At 42.1% G+C, this 23,312-nt stretch overlaps 1 protein-coding gene across 2 annotated transcripts in view; it reads right to left on the bottom strand.

The window, feature by feature from the left end:
• tmem132e (transmembrane protein 132E) overlaps window positions 1-23,312 on the bottom strand; it is a 233,615-nt gene that overhangs the window by 1,659 nt on the left and 208,644 nt on the right. For both annotated transcript variants that reach the window (XM_062988560.1, XM_062988561.1), the window contains exons 4-8: window positions 21,440-21,632; window positions 15,562-15,705; window positions 12,079-12,284; window positions 10,368-10,644; window positions 5,063-5,257 (exon numbers count right to left, since the gene is read on the bottom strand). In XM_062988560.1, coding sequence (XP_062844630.1) covers window positions 5,063-5,257; window positions 10,368-10,644; window positions 12,079-12,284; window positions 15,562-15,705; window positions 21,440-21,632 — 1,015 coding nt within the window. The remainder of the gene's footprint in view (window positions 1-5,062; window positions 5,258-10,367; window positions 10,645-12,078; window positions 12,285-15,561; window positions 15,706-21,439; window positions 21,633-23,312) is intronic.

The raw sequence follows: 23,312 nt of genomic DNA, 5'->3' as shown, positions 1-23,312 counted from the left end.
GGGATGTCCAACAGGCTTATGGTCAGGTGTCCAAATACTTTTGGCCATGTGGTGTAAAGTAATCAGAAAAAAAAAGCCAAATATGATAATGTCGGTGGATATAAGCACTGGATACATAGATATGGATTGTGGTACAAAATATAAAGAATATAGTATCTGAGGTACCACAGGGGTTAATAATAGGTTCGGTAATGTTCTGTTATGCACAACCATGTTTCCTCCAGGTACCCCCCCCCCCCCCCCCCGTCCCAAATATATGTATCAGCAGGTGGACTGGCTTTCCCAAACTGTCTTTAGGTGCAAACAGCTGAGTGAATAAGTGTTTGATGCCCAGAGATGGATTATTTTGTAGTGTTTTTCCTCGTCTTCATTATCTCAGAGCAGGCTCTGGACGGACCACAGAACGAAGCGGTTTAATTGTGACGCTTCTTCTTAACACCGTCTACAGAATAAGCTCAAGCAGATTAGCTCTGCTTATTTTGCATCGTGGGCACAATGCCGCCTTTGAATCGCGTGCCTGTCCTTGAGGTTTAATTAGGCATTAGCGAACCTAACCTTAGCGTTCACTTCATTAGCATTGGCAGAGCATCGCAGCTCTGTCTCTTGTTTGTAAATAAGCCTCTGTCACATTCACGGAATGCTTAAGAACGCATGGTAGCTAGCCAACCGCGATAAACACACGATCTCGCATCACAGCCTTCGTCTCGTCTCCTAGTTAGGAACACTGGCTGTGAGGGAAAGTTACTGACACGAGGCTTGTGTTCGTGTCATGTCACATCCACGGCTAGCTTGAGTTTGACAGAGGACTTCCCCTCGCTTCGACTCGCAGATAGGAAAACATAGTACCTTAAACGTGACAGAAACCAGACGACAGTTTGATACAGTGCATTTGCAAGTATGTCTTTGTCCGCCCCCCTGCCCTCAAAACAAGCACGAACAGGAAACGAAGTGTTCCGTATGGCACCCCGCTGTTATGGCCCGATAAGCAGGTTTAAACGTCTTTGACAGCGCGGCTAGCATCAAGGTTGCTCTGACATTCCCGTCACTGTCAACTTCGCTTGTCAGGCGGAAGACGGTCCGAGACTAACCATGCATATCAAACGCTTGACGGGAATGATGATTTTAAACCCAGTTGATTAAAGAATAACACTAGGGGTCTGTCCGAATACCTAGTGAGCTGCCTTGTTTCCTACTGCCTACCTGCCTAAGTAGCTGCCTAAGTAGAGAGAATTCCAACAAGACATCAACTTATTAGAGGCAGATTATTTAGACGCACTACTTAGACAGCGATTACATCACTGCAGATTTAGTTTACTAAGCTAACACAGTTAGCGTCAGGCCATTCAAACCATTGCCTTCACCGCTAAGGAAGCTGCAGATGCTCTCTTGTTTTTTCAGTCAGTTTTATAGTTTAGAATTAGGGCATCTTAGTAGGCAGCATTTGAGGTATCACAAAATTCGGACAGAGTGTAGGATGATGTAAAATGCGTCTATGTAGAGAGACTTAATAACTGGTTTATGCTTAGTACCAGAAAGCGCCGGAAGCTTTTAGATTGTCAGAAGTGTTACCAAGAACTTTGACTCTAAAGGGTGATGGAATAAGCCAAGCTAAGTGCTTTGTATTCATTGGATATGACTAATCTAGTCGTATTCAATTACCCTGATTGTGTTGCGATTATTCCGCGCCATCAATCAGTCAGCAGAGGTCGTAATTGCACCAGTTATTAGGAACCCTGGTCTGGTTCATCTCACCCTGTAAACGACGTTGTTCATGTAGCCGCCCAGACCAGACCAGACCAGCCCAGCCGGATATTGATATTGCTTTTTGTTTTCCCCTTTTTCTCCCACTTTAGCGCATCCAATTTCTGCCCGTCTATCATCCTCTCACTAATGCTGGTCCCTGCTCCTGATTGGGGAGGACGAGGCTGCTCCACGCCCCCTCCGACACATGCACAGCGATCGAACATCTTATCACCTACACTTGACGAGTGCAGTGCAGTACAGCGTTGTGTATGGAGAGCCACACCCCCTACCGCACACCTTCCCCATCTCCGTGCAGGCGCCACCAACCAGCCAGCACATCGCACTAGTAATCGCACTAGTCTGAGAGAGAGTCCCTATCTGGCTTAATCCCACCCTGTCTGAACAACAGGCCAATCGTTGTTCATGTGGCCCCTCAGCCTCAACTATGGATTCTAGTGAGGCTTCAACTATAGCAAACCAAAAACTTAATAGTATCCCTAATTAGTACACTACCAAGAGTGTGGTTCATATTCTATGCTTACATTTATGTTTTATAGGATGCGGTTTGATGCAGGATTGAGTAAGATGTAGTGTTGAACAGTAACAAATCTTTACTACATTTACTGGTTTTGAGGTTGTGGTTGAGGTTTTTAATTAATTATCCAGAGGTCATGAGAAGTACAGTCTGTATTGCTAAATTTACAGTCTGTCAGCCAGCTTGTCAATGGCTTAGATCCTTTAATGAAGTAGCATCAGGGCCTAACTATCCTATTCTGTACAAGTAGCATGACTAATTTGTAGGGATGTAACGATGCACCACAAGACAGTTAAAAATCGATTCACATGTGTAAGTCGGTTAACATGTATAATAAATCGATATCTACTTTAAACAGCAGAGGGCGCTGGCGCTATTCACCTCGCCTGGTTGACGTCACTACAGGGTTGCCGGGTTCGGAATTTTCCAGCCAAATTTATTTATGTGAGGATACTTTCTTTATTTGTATTATTCATTTATTTATATAATGTGGGATTAATCGTATCATGGGTAGAGTGCATCGTTACATCCCTTCTAATTTGACAGGAACAGAAAACACAAGTGGCAGTTCTGCTCTCTTACAGTCTGGGTAGAGACTCTTCAGGCAAAATGCTAACACTCTGTGGTTGCGTCACTCCAAAGCCGCGAGTATGACTCCTTAAAAAAATAAAATTGGGTGAAGATGCTTCGTTTACCACTCGATAGATCTCGAGCATCTTCTAATCTTGTTTAAAAAAGCCGTAAATCTTTGAAAGTACCATTCAGGAATGGGAGAGCTTAAGCTAAGTACGCGCATGGCTTTTACCGACCCTGTACCAGTCATCCCACCGCAGAGGGGTTCATTAATCATGGATGGCAGAAGTCTGGGAGAGCTGGAGGGTGAACCTTCCCCGGCCAAAGGAGCGACCACCATCGCTCGAGGCTTCTCCTCTGAGAGCCAAGTGACCAGAACAAAGAAGGGTCACTACAGGCTTTTACGGGATAAGCATTTACGAGCGATGCATTACACTTATTAAATCCTAGAGGCCGAGCCGTGAGCGTCGGTGCCTCTCGCTAATTAGGTTTCCATGCACGAATTGAAAGCAGCTACCCATCGTTTGATGTGTGGAGAAAAAAGTCTCAAGCTACCTTCCTGAAACTGGAGACCGGACCAAATTAGCACAGTGGCATTTATTGTGCGATCGCTCAGGTTGGGGGAGGATTATTAACGAATGTACGGTGCTCTCCTGGTGCTGCTCCAGCCAGACAGGATCAGACGTAGCTGCATGTTTTCTGGCACCCTAATAAAGGGGACGGGAGATCATTTGGTGCGGTGATACAGCAGGAGATTTGAATATGTCTGAATGCCAAACATGCTGTTAGTGCACTCCCTATGATAATGTTATTGGATATAATAACTGGACACAGATATGGACTGTGGTCCAAAATATACAGAAAATAATATCTGAGGTACCACAGGGGTTAATAATAGGTCCGTTGTGATTCTGTAATGCGTGAACCGTATTCTAGATGAAGATGTGTGGTTTTACAATTTGGTCAAGAAATTCTTGCTTTTATTACATTACCCCCTTACCTTTACGTGCAAACAGCTGACTGAGTAGGTGTACGATGCCCAACGAATGCCAAACATGTTGTTATTGCACTCCTGGGCCGACGTGGTAGAACAACTCTGAATTAATTGGCAGGCGGATCCTCCACAATCACCAGGAACTAATGAGGATTCGTATCAACATGTGGCAAGTATAAGCGGTTTAGATCACACCAGGATTGGTGGGATTTAAAAATACAAAGCCAACATCATGCTGACAATCTGTTAATTACAATCAAGTATTTACTTAGCTGTAACCAGTTCCCATCTACTAACCACAATTGGCTGATAATTCCTGTTTTCATTCCTGTTTGATGAATCAGACCAACATGCTCTTCAAGACTCCTGCCACAGCGTTTTGGATTTTGGACTTTTTGGTTACATAAACCCACAGCTATTGTTCGTATTTTTTGCTCGTGATTCTGTGCCGAATTTTTCCAAAAAATAATCGCCATCATCGCCAATTCCTAATCTGGTGTCTCTTTCTTTTAGGTGAAACTTTGCACGTTATGCTACTGATTGATTTAAAAAGAAGCATCAGTCACACCTTAAAAACAAGGTTTAAATAGTCATAACGTTTATCAAAAGCATTTCCCATAGTATGATTACCCAGAATTTAGGGTCTTTTACATCTACAGTCCATGACATTATTAAAAGATTCAGAGGATCCATAGATCTTAATTTTAGAAACAATGGACATCATGTTCTCTGGACCAAAAAAAGGAAAAGGACCATCCTGATTGCTCCAGTGTCATTGTATGAGTGTGTGCTAATGCTAATGGCATGATTCACTTGCACATCTGTGTAGGCACCATTAATGCAAAGGGCTAGAAGCTTTAACATCACAAAATAACTCTTAGGTCTTATTAAAAAAACTACATTATTATTAGGGCTGCCGCGTTTGGTCGACCTAATCGATGACGTTGACGCATTTGTCAATATTTTAAATCGATGCATCGTTTTTAAAACTATGTTTATAAATATAAACATAAATCTTTATTCATATAACCGTTCATATGAATTCCCTCAGCGCTACTTGTTGCGTACTACACAGCAGCACTAGCGCCGTTTTGCATGTCTTTGGAGGAAAAGTAATCGTTAGATTAATCGACTAATCGGTAACATAGTCTATAGATTAATCGATAGAAAAATAGTCGTTATTGGCAGCCCTAATTATTATGTAATTCAGTAAATACCTGTTTGATAGTGGAGAGCGTCTGTAGACCCGTTGCTTTCGCCACCATGGTGTGGCTGTTCCCCGGACTCGGCTGGAGACTCAGGCTGAGTCCCGAAATAGCGTGGACTCGGAGGTCCACTATGGACACTTTTTCATCCAGGACAGAGAACGCCACTTCACCCAACATGGCCTCCACTGCCAATGGGGACTCGACCTGCAAGCAGAAAGAATATACCATCTACTGTTTAGTTATACTGAAGCGCCAATATGGGTTGTGAAACGTTAGTACCTTTTGAGAGTCTTCATCTTCAATTCTAATTCACTTAACATATAGGAGCACTTTGTAGTTCTACAATTACTGATTGTAGTCCATCTGTTTCTCTGCATGCTTTGTTAGCCCCCTTTCATGCTGTTCTTCAATGGTCAGGACCCCCACAGAGCAGGTATTATTTGGGTGGTGGATCATTCTCAGCACTGCAGTGACACTGACATGGTGGTGGTGTGTTAGTGTGTGTTGTGCTGGTATGAGTGGATCAGACACAGCAGCGCTGCTGGAGTTTTTAAATACCGTGTCCACTCACTGTCCACTCTATTAGACACTCCTACCTAGTTGGTCCACCTTGTAGAAGTAAAGTCAGAGATTATCGCTCGTCTATTGCTGCTGTTTGAGTCGGTCATCTTTGAGATCTTCATCAGTGGTCACAGGATGCTGCCCATCGGGCGCTGTTGGCTGGATATATTTGGTTGGTGGACTATTCTCAGTCCAGCAATGACAGTGAGGTGTTTAAAAACTCCATCAGCATTGCTGTGACTAAACCACTCATACCAGCACAACACACACTAACACACCACCACCATGTCAGTGTCACTGCAGTGCTGAATGATCCACCATCTAAATAATACCTGCTCTGTGGTGGTCCTGTGGGGGTCCTGACCATTGAAGAACAGCATGAAAGTGGGGTAACAAAACAAGCAGAGAAACAGATGGACCACAGTCAGTAATTGTAGAACTACAAAGTGCTCCTATATGGTAAGTGGAGCTGATAAAATGGACAGTGAGTGTAGAAACAAGGAGGTGGTTTTAATGTTATGGCTGATCGGTTCCCATGCTTATAACATCTTAATTCCCAAGAAAACACAATGATCCAAAACTTAATACACAAGAACATCAATAAAGCAGATTACGGAATTGCAGTTAAACCCAATTCAAACAACAGAAGCGCAGTATTAGTTCTAATAATGGACCCTATAATAGACTCGATCACATCTGACTAGGAGGTGGCTGGATTTAATGAGCGACCGAGCGTACAGCGTAGCGGTTCCTACCCATTTAGCCCTAAAAGCCTGTAATGACTTTTAATAGTGCTTGAAAATCTTCAGCCTCTTTGCCGTACATTTGGCTTTAAGCTGATGTTCCATTTCAAAACAGAAAAACACAACACACGACGCTCTCAGAACGAGAGGCGTACGAGAGCGCTCCTGTAGCTTTTATTCACCGAGGCTCATTATAGACGCGCAGCTGTTAGGACGCGCCGCCCGCCAGCTTGATAACTCTCGCTCCGAGTGGATGGAGGTGCGTCATTCGGGGGAAACGAACCGAGGCTTGGCCTGATGGAGCAGGCGAGTCGTGCGTTCCCGATGCAGAAGCGCTGGCTGTGTGGATCTTTGGATACGTCAATGCGCTAATACGCTAGGGCGGTCAGTTACAGTTCACTGACCTGATAGGTCTGTACATATTTGTGTTTTTCTGTCAAGCCTGGGGGAAAGAAGTAGATAATTAAAGTCAACAATTTGCTCAGAAAGGTTTTCTTTTTCTTTCTTTAAGTGATGTCCACCGACCAGGCATAACATTAAAACCACCTCCTTGTTTTTACACTCACTGTCCATTTTATCAGCTCCACTTACCATATAGAAGCACTTTGTAGTTCTGCAATTACTGACTGTAGTCCATCTGTTTCTCTGCATGCTTTGTTAGCCCCCTTTCATGCTGTTCTTCAATGGTCAGGACCCCCACAGGACCACTACAGAGCAGGTATTATTTAGGTGGTGGATCATTCTCAGCACTGCACTGACACGGTGGTGGTGTGTTAGTGTGTGTTGTGCTGGTATGAGTGGAGTTTTTAAATACCGTGTCCACTCAGTGTCCACTCTATTAGACACTCCTACCTAGTTGATCCACCTTGTAGATGTAAAGTCAGAGACGATCGCTCATCTATTGCTGCTGTTTGAGTTGCTCATCTTCTAGACCTTCATCAGTGGTCACAGGACACTGTTGGCTGAATATTTTTGGTTGGTGGACTATTCTCAGTCCAGCAGGGACAGTGAGGTGTTTAAAAACTCTGATCCACTCATACCAGCACAACACACACTAACACACTACCACCATGTCAGTGTCACTGCAGTGCTGAGAATCATCCACCACCGAAAATAATACCTGCTCTGTGGTGGTCCTGTGGGGGGTCCTGACCATTAAAGAACAGCATGAAAGGGGGCTAACAAAGCATGAAAATGCAAAGAAACTGCAAATGTTGTTTTTTCTGTGACCCACACTTGCTTTTTGGGTATAGACCACCGTGTTGGACATCCCATTCCAAAAGCATTGCTCTCCATATCTGTAGCCATAACAGCCCCAAGATTTTAAAGGGTGTCTGTTGAAATCTGTGTGCCGGTTTTACACAATTAATCCATCAACGTTCCAATTCATTCCAAAGGTGAACTGGCTGGAAATCTATACAGTGTTCCAACTGACTACAAACTATTTTTTAATTATAAAAAAAAAACCGTACCAATATTACCAGCTACTGGGCGTGGCTGTTAAAGCTACACATAGTACATTACAAGATGTGTAGAACCTGGTCATGTCCTTTGAAGGCAGCTGCCTCATTAAGCAGCTTTAATCAACAAGACTCCTTGTTAAGAATCTCATTAGGGACACACTTCATTGTCACGATGTTCATAAACAACAACCGCAAACGGAACGAATCCGTCCATACCGTTACATTACAAAGCCTTTTGATATGCTAGTCATTTAAGAAAGTCTTTTCCTGCCAGAAAAGCTCATTTGTTTTAGCTTCAAGACGCTCGCAATTAGTTTCCCTGTGCTTCCCGCTGCACCCGCGTTTGATATCTGCGTTTTAACAGGCGAAGCACGGCGCACTCGAAAAGCTTTTAGGGACTAAAAAAAAAGAAAAAAGACACCGGCTAGTTTTTCGGAAATTAATTACACACTCGGTAAACACGGCCGACCAATTTATCCACCGAGAGTACGAGGGAATAATCTGTAGTCAGCAGTAGGTGCAGTTGGAGTGTTTATTGGCTCCTCGCATCCGTTGAAAAAGATGTTTCGAAACAATGAAGCGTTAGCTCGGCTGTGTCCGCGTCTGAGAGAAAAAATTCAATCCATAGACTGAGATACAAACCCAATTCTGACCTTTTACAGGCATTTCATTCAAAACAACACAAAGATGCGATATTTTAAATAAAAAATATATTTGACACCTGCATTACATAAGAAATGAAACAATTAGAACCAAGAATGCTGTGAAATGCAAATAAACTATTTAAACAGGTGATGCTGTTAAAAAACAAGCACTAACAAAAGGCTCAGCAAGAGCAGTAATGGTCAAAATTAATGAAATAATTCAACAGTTCAAGAATGTTTATCATCTACAGTCCATAATATTATTGAAATGTTGAGAGAGTCTGGAGTAATCTCTATGTATAAAGAGCAAGGCCACAAACCAACACTGAATCTCCGTGGTCATCGATCCCTCAGACGGCTGCATTAAAAACAGGCTTCTGTGTTTAACATAACCACAGGCTTGTGGATACTTCGGAAAACCCTTGTCAGTAAACACGGTTCACCTCTGCGTCTACATGCGGTTTGAGACTATGCAAAGTGAAAGCAATATGTCAACAACGTCCAGTCAGATTAAGCTCTGAAATGTTTTCTTTTTTTGGATATTATATATATATTATTGATAATTTTGATCTATCATTGTACTGGCAGCCATTGGGGGTGTGCCAATGGCATCATTAATGCTAAATGATAGATCTTGGAGCTTGAACATATGCTGCCATCTAGATGACAGGGCGCATTCAGTTCGTTTTATAACAGTGTAGCTTTGTAGTAACAGAGTGCAGATGATGGACTGGCCTGCCTGCAGGTCTGATCCATCTCTAATTAAAAACGTGTGGCGCATTATGAGTTCAGTCTACGACAACAGAGATCCTAAAGTGAGTAGGTTCGAGCATCCAATAGGAACACGCCAAAAAAAAACACCTTAATAAGTCCTGAGCTTGGCCAGGTAGGTTAAATGTGGAAGTGCTTGGAGGACAAAGGCTTTTCACAGCATTTCAGAAGAACATCATGCTGATAGTCAAACATGGGGTAGTGTGATCGTTTGGAAAGGTTTTGCTCCTTCCGAGCCCAGTCGACATACCATAATCGATGGAACCATTAATTTTGCTTTATAATAAAACTACAACCGAAGCACAAGAGAAACTCCAGCTCTGAATGGCTCGCATTGTTTTGGGGGATGGGGAAGGACGGGTTGAAAGTTTGGCAACCCACTGTCTGAATTGGAACGAACGCTACGCAAATACAATTAAATTTCTATTTCAATCACGGTTCGAACCTTCAGGCGCAACTCCAACCATGCAGGTGAAGAAAACCTAAAAGAAAATACGACGGCTCATGCGCTCGTTCCGAGAGTTATTTTTCACCCGTGAGTGAAATGTCATGGCGAATAAGGGATGAATCAGAACGCGCCGATGACACAGACCTCATCTCGGAAGCGGATTTAGAAACATATGGCCGAGGTAGCACGGCGGAGGGTTCTTAACTGGGCTTTGTAGGTTGGGTTGAAAAGATCACTGTCAAATCTAAAGACGTCAGATTAGTTTAAGGCTGATTCAGATTCAGATCCGTTCCTGGAGATCCAGCCATAATTCAGAACATTTGATCGAGCTCAGCGAGATCTTGAGGAACATCTGGGTATATCCTGGGTATAACCTTTGTGTTTTGGTAAGCAAACAGGACTTTAAAAGGTTAATGTATCTTAGATAACCACTCGGTATTACCGTAGTAAATAGAAAAGCATCTCAAGTGGGCTACAACAGCAGAGAACCACACTTGCTACAGGGGTAGCGAGACTACAGGGGGCCAAGACGTACCAAAACTTCAAGATTGAAAAAACGTTCCCTGGACTGTCCAGATTGGTGGAAATCTGACAAATTTGGTGATACTCCACCAATTCCTCCAAGTGGAGGTCAAATATTGTGTAATTACAAGTGTATGTAAACATACAGGCCCCCGATCTCACCTTCAGCACGGTGGATCCCTGCTCCAGCGCCACCAGCACGGTATGGTCCACCAGCTCGGCCACTTGTGGGTCCGCCACCTTCAGGGAGTCCTGCACCAAATCTGTGACGTCCACCTGCCAGTCGGGTCCCAGCATGGTGATCACCTGGTTGGTTCCTTCGCTGGACGTGGTGTGGAACTGGGTCAGGACCTTGACCTGGGCCCGCTGGTACTGAAGGGTGCAGCCTCGGCTGACCTTTTTCTCGTCCTCGTCGTCGTCCTCGCTGTCGCGTGCCGACCTGCGGGGAAGAGAAAGCGATCGTTTTAGGTCGGGGTGCAGTGATAGATTGTTGGAAAGTACGTTCAAATATTTTTGTTGATGCACTTGGTGGTGTCTGAAAACTTTTGGTCATGTAGCTTGTGGCGTCCAAATATTTTTGGTCATGCAGCTTGTGGTGTTCGAATACTTTTGGTCATGTAGTTAGTGGTGTCCAAATACATTCGGTCATGCAGTTGATGCTGTCCGAATTCTTTTGGTCATGCAGTTGGTGGTGTCCAAATACTTTTGTTTTATCACATCTCTCAACATTTGAATTTTTTTATATTGTTTCTACAACAAATGCAATTAAAGCAACCTCAAAACATGATGCACCCTCCATCAGGCTTTACAGCTGAAATCAGTAAGTAGGACGGGCGTCGTCACACTTGTGGCCATTTAGTTTATACGGAACTACTTTTCTTATATTGTCCTATGGCATCTCCTGACAGTTATTTAAAGCATCTTAAAACATGATGCATCCTCCACCAGGCTTCGCAGCTGAAATTAATAAATAGGGCGGGCGTCATCATACTTGTGGCTATTTAGTTTATGAGGAACTACTTTCCTTACATCGTCCTATGACATCTATTGACAGTTATTTTAAGCAACATCAAAACATGATGCACCCTCCACCAGGCTTCACAGCTGAAATCAGTAAGTAGGACGGGTGTCGTCATACTTGTGGCTATTTAGTTTATACGGAACTACTTTCCTTAAATTGACTTATGACATCTCTTGACAGTTATTTAAAGCAACCTCAAAACATGATGCACCCTCCACCAGGCTTCACAGATGAAATCAGTAATAGGATGGGCGTCGTCATACTTGTAGCCATTTAGTTTATACGGAACTACTTTCTTTATATTGTCCTATGGCATCTCCTGACAGTTATTTAAAGCAACCTCAAAACATGATGCACCCCCACCAGGCTTCACAGCTGGAATTTGCTTTTGTTGTTGGAATGCACAGCTTTTCCCCCCATTTAATCTATTCATAAAACACTTACCAAGAAGCTTTGTGGAACCTCCAGATGGTCTTTTGCCAGCTCTTTGTTGTTGGCGCTACCCTACGCACAGTGTGGCGGCTTATCGCTAATTTTCTAGCTTCATGCATCTCTACAGTTCTTCTAGCGTCCTCCGAAATCTGTTTTTACAGCCCACAGCTTTTTTTCAACCCTAAACTCAATTACCGCCTCGTTTCAACTCCCAAGCTACGGCAGAGACGCAGCACCACAAAATAGTCCCACTGTCCAACGATAATAAATAAATGAATAAATAAATAAATAAATAAATAAATAAATAAATGTGCCTGCAGCATCAGGACAAAGATATTCACACGAGCAAATCGAACGCTCTTTCACCGCGTTCACTGTGAGTTATTGTAGAAGTAAAGCGGAAGTAAAAATAGATCTCACCTGCGGTCAGGCAGGATAGGGACCCTCCAACCCTTGACGAATCCGAGCCGGTTGTCGGAGAGCTGGAGGCGCAGGGGCAGTTTGGGCACCCACACGGTCAGCTCCAGAGGGGCGCTCAGGTGCTCGTAACTGAAGATCACGCGTGCGTTCATGGAGCCTCGCGTCTCCTTCCCGTTCACGAAGACGTAATCGCAGTTCATGGACACCTGCGGAGGAAAAGATCGGAAGAGATGAAAGAGAGTTTGGTACCAGAAGTCGACATGAACTGCGGGCGTGTGGGATTTAGTCAACCGTGTCTGACGGTAGTCGTAAAGTTGCGATACTGGAACTTTAATATGACTGCAGTGTGTGACGGTTCTATTACCCAGAGATACGAATCTTCAGAGCCGTCCTGGGAGGGATGAGACTAGCAGAACGTATTCTGCAAAATATCAGTGATCTGTGATCTGCCAGAAATCAGTCTTTGACGGAGGTTTTGCAGAGCGGAACAGGATCGGAAGGAATCTTTAAATTGGTGGAATGTTTGACATGTAGTAAAAATGCCAAGACGACAAAAAATATTCTTTATTGAGCTGATTTTAGGGCAGGAAGAGGATTCCAAAGGTCTAAAATAGTCTGTGGTATTCTTCAGGGGAGAAAAGACACAAGAGTGGAGTGGAAAATACCACCATCTCTGTACTGGGGTTAAACGAGGAGCAGTTTGACCACCTGATTGTGGTGATTAGGCCCACAAATCTTGGTCAAGTCTTGGTAATCCCCGGGTGTCCAGAGACATACAAAAATAAAACCCCAAACTGTGCATGAGCAATAGTAGTAAATATAGATTTTAGCTAATTTGTCCCCACTTTTGCACCCAGTTCTGTTTTGGCCAATTATAACTTAGCCCAGTCCCCCGTTGCTGCCACCACATCCACCCCAAACGATACTGTCACGCATTCCCACAGCTGATCGCTTCTTTTCACCTGCCAGGGGCAGGGTCTCACAGAGCCCAGTATTGCATACACAAAGCCACGCAGCACCAAGTTGCATCTGTTGGGCCCCTGAGCAAGGTGCCTAACTCTCAATGGCTTGGACAGTATTCAGTTACTTTCATGACACGACATTTACATTACAGTCATTTAGGAGACACCAAATGAATGTACAGTAATACAGAGTCGCCAACAACCCACTTTGCAGCTATAACAGCCCTCATTAGATTTTGAGTGTGCCTAGATCTTTATTCTTAATACTACCTAAAGTGTAGTGTGCTGCTTTGTGCATTATATCCGTAGTTATACTGTGCTTGAGGTGTGACTGGGAGTTTAAAGCTGTTGTAAAATGTTGTACGCAGATAAGAAACAACAGTTAGCACAGAATGGAGGTTCCAAAGTCCAACACCCAAGTGTTAAAGCAGTTATGTGATTGGAGTGATACAGTATATAAGTATAACAGTTCTGTTCTCTGTTCTTCAGCTCACGTACTGCTGCATACAAACCACAATTGTGTTGTCATAAATCTTCTTCAGTCGAGTCTGTGGGTACCGTTTGACTTTAGACCAAAAAAAAAGAAGAGAAGTCCTGGCTTGTAATTGAGTTTCAGTTCATTCTAAAAGTGTTTAATAAGGTTGAGGTCAGCGGGACGTTGAAGTTCCTTGTCAGATCATTCAGGAATGGGATCAAATGAGTGTCCACATAGATCTATTCAAATAGATTAGCTGGTCTACCAATTCAATTGGTGAACCAGTTCACTAATCAAGGGGTAACAAATTTTCCGCATCATTGATATCTGATCTAACTTCCGTTCTCTTGGTGTAGTATGTTTTGTAAACTAATAATCAGTGTGACAAATATGTGCTAACAAAGGCAATCGTGAAGAGGGCAATTATTTTCCACACAGTGCAGAGGGTAATTATAAGAGCACCAGCATTAAGACTGTGCCCTTTGTTCCGAAGCCAATTACTTAGTATTTTCAGAAGCAGTAATTGGTCCTATTTCATTCAGATCTGGCCCTGCTGTTCATTAATTTGCACTGGTACTTCCAATGAGCGGAGCGACCTGGGCATCCGGGGCGCAGATCTTCATTAACAGACTTGCTTGTGGCTTCCAAAGCCCCGGAGGTCCACCTACATGTCTGTAAGCATTTCCGATCGTCATCGTTCTCCAATCGTCGTGACCTGCTGAAACCACCCAGACTAGGAACAGATGGGAACAGACCAGCAGACAGAGACGGAGGTCCGTTTCCGTCTCAATGACTCGGGGTTTCAAATAGGCGTCATAACGGTCCCCGTGTGAAGTGCGCACGCACACGGAATGGAGTGCTGATGGGTATTTAAATTGACGGCGCGTCCGGGGGTAATAGACGGGGCCAGGTTTTAATGCGGGTTAATGGCAGCGGCAGACTGAACGACGGTGAGAGCAATTAAGCGGAGTGCAGGATGATTTCACGGTGGGTTTTTCTATAAATAGAGTCAAAACGATACGAACAGGGACGTAGGGTGTCTATCTGGTTGTGTAGGTTCTGCATCGTCATTGTGGCATGACCTCCAACGTTCTCGTTAGTGATTAGATGGTCAGATTTGTCTGGGAACCACCAAAAACTACTGAGATCTACTGTGAATTACAAGCCGCCAGGTCCTGGTTTGAGGTTTCAGAACTGTTCTAGCATGTTTTACCGTTGCACCACACAGACCCCAAGGTTTGGGTTCGACTCTTGAATCTGGGCACTGACAAAAGTCTTTCCAAATAGCAAGTGACCCAGTGTGAACCCATTGAGAAGCTTAGCAAAACACTTGGAGAAACTTCAGGAAGGAATAAAAACGGCTTCCTGTGCTAAAGATAAACTCCACAGGGTCTCAACATACACAGAGACACTCAAATCTCAGGCTTTAGTCCAATATATCTGTGTCTTTAATGTTACCAGAACACCTTGTTTCGGAAGGACAGCACCAGACCCCTTAGGCCTCCAACTCTAAAGCTAAAAAACACATTTTAAAGTTATTTGGAAGCAACCAACACAATCACTCTCAAACTGAGTGCTTCAGCTCAAAAAGCCCAAAAAAGCTTCTTTTTTTTTTTTTTTGCTTGCCTCAAGTGACAACCCCACTACAAAAGCTTTTTTCCTGATTAGTCAGCAACTAAAAGGTTGCCACTCTGGCTTCTAACCTTACTATTTTATTTCTGTTTTTTTCTCTTCCCTTCAGAGTTTCTGTACTTTTTCCCTCCTGGACTGGTGCTTTATTGATCCGTCAAGGCGTGTGTAACTCACAGCGCGAACAGCTCGTTTCGAATTAGCCCCCAAAGTAGACAGGTCATTCAAGCAAGCCCACTCGATAAGCCGTGAGCTAAAGTCTTTAAATCTTCAACCGGGTTTCACGCCAAGCCCCGGCCTCCGTTCACCTTCGCAGCAGGGATCTCGCACCTTGAATCTCGGAAATACTTATTTGGTTCTGTTTTTCCAAGGGTTCCAAGTAAAAAATATAAAGAAACAGGATTACAGTGGACGTACCTTGACGATGTCCTCGTTGGACGACTTGCATTCCACGAACGAGGAGACATCGTTGACCGTCCCGCTGAGCTCTATGGAGACGACTTTGACCGGGATGGCCACGGTCCGGCCAGTCAGAACGGCCGTATTGATGATCTCGGTGTCCTGCGTTGAGGCAAAATAGAGAAAAAGGTTAGCTAGTTCAATACAGTTCAGAACTGTCAGCATCAGGATTAGAAAACCTTACGAACGAGTAACAATCCGGGAAGGACAAACGTCTCGACCCCGGAAAGTACAGCCGATAAATTAGTCGTGATTAGCTATGAAAATGGAAGACTCGTATCTCATCCGAACGGCCGAACGAGCGCACGCTGCTGTGCTGGACGTGATGTATTTTATAGACGTTATTTAAAAGCCGCCAAATTAAAAGAGACAAATGAAATTGGATTGGGAACTGGAAAGATAAAGAAATGAAGGTCTTTTGTCGGAATGAATCGATTTAAATGTTAAACACCAATAATGGACGTTTCACATTTTCATTTCTTCTTACTTTGATCAACCAGTTCATCTTGGTCTGGGTCGTGAAGGGTTCGGTTTTACTGGGAAACACTGGGCGTAGGGCAGAAATACCCTGGACGGGGCGGCACGCCGTGGCAGGTGGGGGGGGGATACTGTAATAGCCCGCTGTGCCAGTCAGCTGTTACTGCATATGTGGACATTCATTCATTCATTCATTCATTCATTGTTTGTTTTACTATTTTGCCAAAGGCAGGAAACACATTTGACAGGTCGCCAGTCCATCACATGGAAAACACACTCGCTTAGTCTCTTGATGCATGCTCAATAATCCAGGTACACAAATCCACTGCAAAGTGCAAACCAGAGTAACAGAACAATTGAGACGCAGTTGCTTTCTAACTTTCAAAATGTGTTCACCCTAAGGACCGGGTCCCTCGACACAGTCGGGGAAACTAAACAGCCACTGGCGAAACGGATGGCCCAACATAGAAGATCGACCTCTTCTGGCCAGGACTCCGCGGTTTACACTCACCTGCAAGCCAGCGGCCACTCATTTAATGATGAAGATGCGCAGATCCTTGACAAGGAGAAACGCTGGTTCGAACGAGGAGTCAAAGAGGCCATCTAGGTGAAGAGAAAACGACCATCCCTGAACCGAGGGGGGGCCTGAGAGTACGTCTCTCACTATCTAACAACGCCGTGATAGGAGCTATACCCCAATCATATGTGAAAGGCACACATGGCCATTGTAAATAATGATCATTGTAATTTGCATATGGACCTGATCACTGGTTTTATTGTTATGCAATGGGCGGTGATCGGTCGTTCTGCAAATCGTCTGCATATAAGGTCGGAGTATCCACCACCAGCTCAGACTGAAGAAGTCACTTGGATGAGTGACGAAACGTATCGCTAGAACAAACTTGTGTCCAGATGAACTGATTCAACTTTGTGGACACTCGCTTATTGTCAACTCCAGTTGACCTGACTGCATGTCTTTGTACTTGCAAAAGGAAACCGAAGCACCCGGAGGAAACCCACATTGAACAAACCTCCTTCTTGAAACACACGCCTCACTCGTCAGTGCTGCCAGCAGAAGCGAAAGCACATCAGATTCGTGTTTTGTATTCCCTCCACGCCTCACAAATTGCTGCTATTTTTCAACACCAGATAGTACAACAGGTCTCTCTTTTCAATTAGACCCCCGAAAGCGAGGGACCAATTACAGGACGAACTCGCTCCTCAATTGCTAGTCTCGTTTGCATCTTTTCATTATTTTTCTCTTGCTGCAGGGATTCAAAGCAGAAAACTATAAATGATTCCACACGGGAAACAAAAACGGGGAAAACTTTCTGCACTCGGTGTGATAACTAATAATAATAATAATAATAAAAAGGAAAATTCGGCACGTTGGCAGAACCGCAACCCGTGTGACTCGAGGGCGAGTACGAAGGAAAACATGACTTCATTAAATTTACTGTAATCGCATGACGGGCTGCACGAAGGAAACAGAAATTAAGCGGTCACAACTGAGCGGGTTTCAAAAAATGACCTGGGTTGTTAATTTCTGGAGGCCCCTGAGAGAATGTTGTAACTGATGCATCAAGTGTATCTCAGATTTTCCTTGGTTGTGGTTATGCTGAGCCTGATTTCTTTAAAGTGCAAGACTCACTATTGTTTATCGTTAAGATGAGATATGTCACTGTACAAGTACAATGAGATGTTTGAAGCAAGCCTGTAGACCAGGGGTGTCAAACTCATTTTCACCGAGGGCCACATCTGCATTATGGTGGCCCTCAAAGGGCCGATTATGACGTATGATTATTATCCTGCTGTGATTGCTCTCTGTCTTTTAATTCTTGGACAATTTATTGTTTTTCTTGGAGGCTAAATTCTGTGTTTGATGTCAAAATGTCAAATTTATTCTGTATATTTATAACGTACACTGATCAGCCATAACATTAAAACCACCTCCTTGTTTCTACACTCACTGTCCATTTTATCAGCTCCACTTACCATATAGAAGCACTTTGTGGAAGAGCGTTTTCTTACAAAGCTCCACAACTCTGGAATAATCTTCCTGCCTCTATTCGGGATTCGGACACAGTCTCAATGTTTAAGTCTAGACTGAAAACATATTTATTTTCTCAGGCTTTTGATTAGTATAGACAAAGGAGCAGAGCTTGGGGGTTCTTGGTCATAGAAACTTGTGGTGATCAGGGATGTTGGGTTGCTGTCGTTCTGCCTCTCTTGTCCGATCACTCAGGTTTGGTGACGGTGGGGAGATGGGCGCTGATGTCCTGTGAAAGCCTTCATGACCTTGTTACCTGCTCGCTCTCCCTTTTAGTTATGCTGTAATAATTAGGGCTGCCGGAGTCTAAAACTCTCTGTAAAACTGTTTGTCAACTAGCATTGTACATTATTAACTACATTCTCTGTTGTTTTACCCCGAGGGCATTCTGATGGAAACCTGTTTACCTGCCGAGGTTAAGGATTAAAGTCGAGACTGCCGGGACAACGATGCTGCTCCTGTCAGATGTGACGGGTCTGGAGTAATTGCGACGACAAGAAATCACTACAGACTTTATTGAAGACTAGAGCGGATAACAACTCTATTATTATTTAATTGTTTATTTATCTATTTATTACCAGTTATGACTTTTAGATCATTTAATTCTGTGTTTGTATGATTTGTGTAAATCGTGTATTTATGTAAGTATCCTCCAGGCCACCCAAGAAGGATGGGCCCTGCTGAGTCTGGTTCCTCTCAAGGTTTCTTCCTGTAATTTTCAGGGAGTTTTTCCTTGCCACAGTCGCCCTCGGCTTGCTCAACAGGGGTTTTTGTATCTGTTGGTCCTGGATTTTGTAAAGTTGCTTTGAGACAATGTCTATTGTAAAAAGCGCTATATAAATAAAGTTGACTTGACTTGACTTTGTAGTTCTACAATTACTGACTGTAGTCCATCTGCTTTGTTAGCCCCGTCATGCTGTTCTTCGATGGTCACCAATGGTGGTGTGTTAGTGTGTGTTGCGCTGGTATGAGTGGATCAGACACAGCAGCACTGATGGAGTTTTTAAACACCGTGTCCACTCACTGTCCACTCTATTAGACACTCCTACCTAATTGTTCCACCTTGTAGATGTAAAGTCAGAGACGATCGCTCATCTATTGCTGCTGTTTGAGTCGGTCATCTTCTAGACCTTCATCAGTGGTCACAGGACGCTGCCCACAGGGCGCTGTTGTCTGGATATTTTTGGTTGGTGGACTATTCTCAGTCCAGCAGTGACAGTGAGGTGTTTAAAAACTCCATCAGCGCTGCTGTGTCTTATCCACTCTTATACTAGCACAACACACACTAACACACCACCACCATGTCAGTGTCACTGCAGTGCTGAGAATGATCCACCACCTAACCGCACATGCTAATTTCTACTCTTTATTTAGGATGTAAGTAAATCAGGGCTTCTAGCTACAATCCCAAAATATCCCTCGTCTCTTCCGTTCCCTGTTTTGACACCGACCGCGAGCCGTAATTCAGATTCATGCTTTTCTCTGGCGCTGTAAACGTTCAGATGCAGATTCATCATAGAGAATTAACAGTCTGGATTAATATTTTTCTGTCTAAGCACGGTCGTTGAGTTATTAACTGATGCCCCCCAGTAAAAGCTGCATACTCATAATTTCTGGCCTGCCTGCAGTATGTAGAACTGACACCTCAGCAAAAACTGGCGTCCAAAACTGGAGTTTTGTGGCTGTGTGGGCGAGAAGGAAGGGGGTGGGGGGTTGTTACTACTAGATCCACTAGTACAAACTGCACCCCTCCCCTTTCCGAAAATCTTTGTTCTTACCTCCTTACCATCCACCAGGGCAAAAAAAGTGCAATGTGTTTTATTTTATTATATTTTGATTGATTGATTGATTGATTATTTAATTTGATTTATTTATTTAGATTTGTTTATTTATTTTGATTTGTTTATTTATTTAAGTTGATTTATCAATGTATTTATTTATTTAGATGTATTTATTTATTTAATTTCATTTATTTATTTATTTAGAATTATTTATTTATTTCATTTCATTTATTTATTTATTTATTTAATTTAGATTTATTTATTTAATTTAGCTTTATTTATTTGTTTTGATTTATTTATTTTTTATTTAGATTTATTTATTTATTTTGATTTGTTTATTTATTTAACTTGATTTATTAATTTATGCATTTATTTAATTTCATTTTATTTATTTAGATTTATTTATTTTTATTTCATTTATTTATTTAATAGATTTATTTATTTAATTTAGCTTTATTTATTTATTTTTAGATTTATTTATTTAATTTAAATGTATTTATTTAATTTAGCTTTATTTATTCATTTAGATTTATTTATTTTTTATTTTGATTTATTTATTTATTTATTTATTTTGGTAGAGATAAAAAGTTATTATACTGTTTTTAATCTCAGCTTGCAGGCTTAGTTTATTTCAGTCCTCCTACTCCATTCATTCAAACAGATGTGCTGGTCCAGATTCTCGAAATTATTTGTGTTTATTTGTGAGGCTCGCAATTTATCTACCCATTCATCCCAAAGGTGTTCGGTGCCCTGACCTCAGACAGAGCCCTGACCCCAATCCCACCGGGGTTCTGCACCAATTTCGTCGAACCGTGTCCTTATGGACTTGGCTTTGTGCGCTGGGGGACGGTCATGCGGGACCAAGTGTCTTTCTTTTTGGAGGCGTGCAATTCAGTCCATATAATTGGTTTTCTACACCTGTTAGCGACGAGCGCAGCTAAAGTGAACAAACTGCGGATCCTAGAAGGTTTATACAACTTTTATAACACAGATTGACTCCATTTGTCTAGACAAGCGAAATCCCAACAGCTTTGTGCATTTGCTTTGTGTTGACTGGTGTGGTGATGTTCAAAATAACATCCAAACTATCTCCAGCCGCCCGTAGTGACTCTGTAGCTCTTATCCGTGGCTTCATAAAAGCATGACGTTATTACTTGCAATTATAGACACACTGTAGCATGAAAATATGCTCTTCTGCCCATCGCTTTCATTCCTGAACTGACTGATCGTTGGGAGCGTTGGGGGTCGCTTTAGCATGTGAATGTGTTGAGCCAGTCAGGCTGACAGTCTGTGTGTTGTTTTATTTATGACCTGCTGCCAACAAGCGAACACAATAACCAGGTCAACATGTCACCTAGTGTGTCCCAGAGCTGGGAATTGGCTAGGTCTGGGATCAGCCCTTGGTCTAAAGGTTCTTAAAGCAAGTTCCACTGACCCTTATAGCAGAGAAAATACTAATAACTAAATGAATGAATTTTAACAGGTACATTTATGCTCATAAACGCCCCCTTGTGGAGGTCAGACTTACCATGGACAGAGGTACGATAGCCTGAATATCCTTCTGCACCACGGTCAGCTCCGTCACCACCTTGTCGGAGTCTGGAGGCGGATTCTGGCCCTGGTAATCGATGTTCCAATTGATCCTCCTGGTCACCGACTGGCTGGTGAAGTTCTCCATTTCAAAATCCAGCTGCATGACTTCAATGTTGGCGGCAGCTTCTCTACAAGGGGAGGAAAAAATGTTAGCTGTGATAAATAAATACATTGGGAATACAAACCAAATGTCGCTATTAAGCTCATGTAGAGGATTCCATTAGAGTCAGGTATGTATTTGATCACTGGACGGGTTAATAGGCTGGACACCAGCGTACACAGATGTTGTCTAATGTATTAAGCATGAGGCATTAAAACCATTAAATGAGACATTCTCGAATCTGGACCAGCACTGGACCATCTGTTGTTCTGGAATGGAGTAGGAGGACTAAAATAAACTAAACCTGCTAGCTGAGATTAGAAAGAGTATAATGACTTTTTATATTTAGTTTTGACCAAAATAAATAAATAAATAAAAATAATTAAATACATCAAAATAAATAAATAACTAAATAAATCAAATTAAATAAATCAAAACAAATAAATAAATAAATAAATCTAAATAAATACATCTAAATAAAGAACTAAATCAATCAAATCAAATAAATAAATAAATTTGAAAAAATAAATCTAAATAAATTAATAAATCTAAATAAATAAAAGCTAAATCTAAATAAATAACTAAATAAATCAAATTAAATAAATCCAAATAAATACATTAATTAATACATGTCAATAAATAAATAAATCCAAATAAATAAATTTAAATAACAAAATAAATAAATAAATAAAATAAATGAATCTAAATAAATAAATAAATAATCAAATTAAATAAAAAATTAAATGGAAATAAATACATCTAAATAAATCAATATATCAAATTAAATAAATTAAAATAAATAAATTAATACATGTAAATAAATGTATAAATTTAAATAAATAACTAAATCAATAAATCAATAAAATAAATAAATCTAAATAAATAAAAATAAATGAATACATATAAATCAATAAATCTAAATAAATAAATAATCAAATTAAATAAACAAATACATGTAAACAAATACATCAAAATAAATAATCAAATTAAATAAATAAATAAATACAATTAAATACATAAAGAGTGGAGGGGGAAACTACTTTTAGTATAACAGGAATGCACCTGTATTGGGGCGACACACCCTCCGCTGCATCTTCATTGCTCTGATCCGACTGGTCAGTAAATCACTTTCACTTTTACTGCTGTTCCAGTTTATTTTACGTTCCGCCGCCTGTCTGTGACCTTGCGTCTCTTCGTGTCCACCGTCCTGACAGAAAAGCTCCATCAGATTGAGCCGTCATAGTAAACCTTCCTTTTATGGGAACAAGCCAACAAATACCCCCCCCCCCCCCCCCTTTTCCCCATCTTCCTCATCTTTGTCTGTACCCGGGTCGTGACACCGAAACCAAAGACCAAAAACAAAACAAATGGAAACACGCAGGTCGTCTCTGAGGCGTCTGATGGGAACTCGGTAATAAACAGAGACAGGCTAAATGAACTCGCTCATCAGGCGTTATTTACTTTATCTGAGCTGCCTGTTGTTCACGCTAAGCTGCTGATAGTAGCTGACAACTACAGATGGATTCAGCGGGCTGCAATTGATATCCAACATACTGGGAAAAATGCTATTACTTTACAAACAGGCCGACCGAGGGGCCGCAGCAGCTGATGAAACGCGCGTTCCAAGTGGGTTAGTTGGTTGAATTTTTCATTTGTTTATCGGTTGCATCCTTTTATTTACATGTTGTACATGATAAAACATGTTGTA

This window comes from Trichomycterus rosablanca, chromosome 26, assembly GCF_030014385.1.
Source record: "Trichomycterus rosablanca isolate fTriRos1 chromosome 26, fTriRos1.hap1, whole genome shotgun sequence".
In the NCBI taxonomy this organism is placed as follows: Eukaryota; Metazoa; Chordata; class Actinopteri; order Siluriformes; family Trichomycteridae; genus Trichomycterus; species Trichomycterus rosablanca.
The sequence above is the reverse complement of the archived record's forward strand: the minus strand, read 5'-3'. Positions and strand labels throughout refer to the sequence as shown.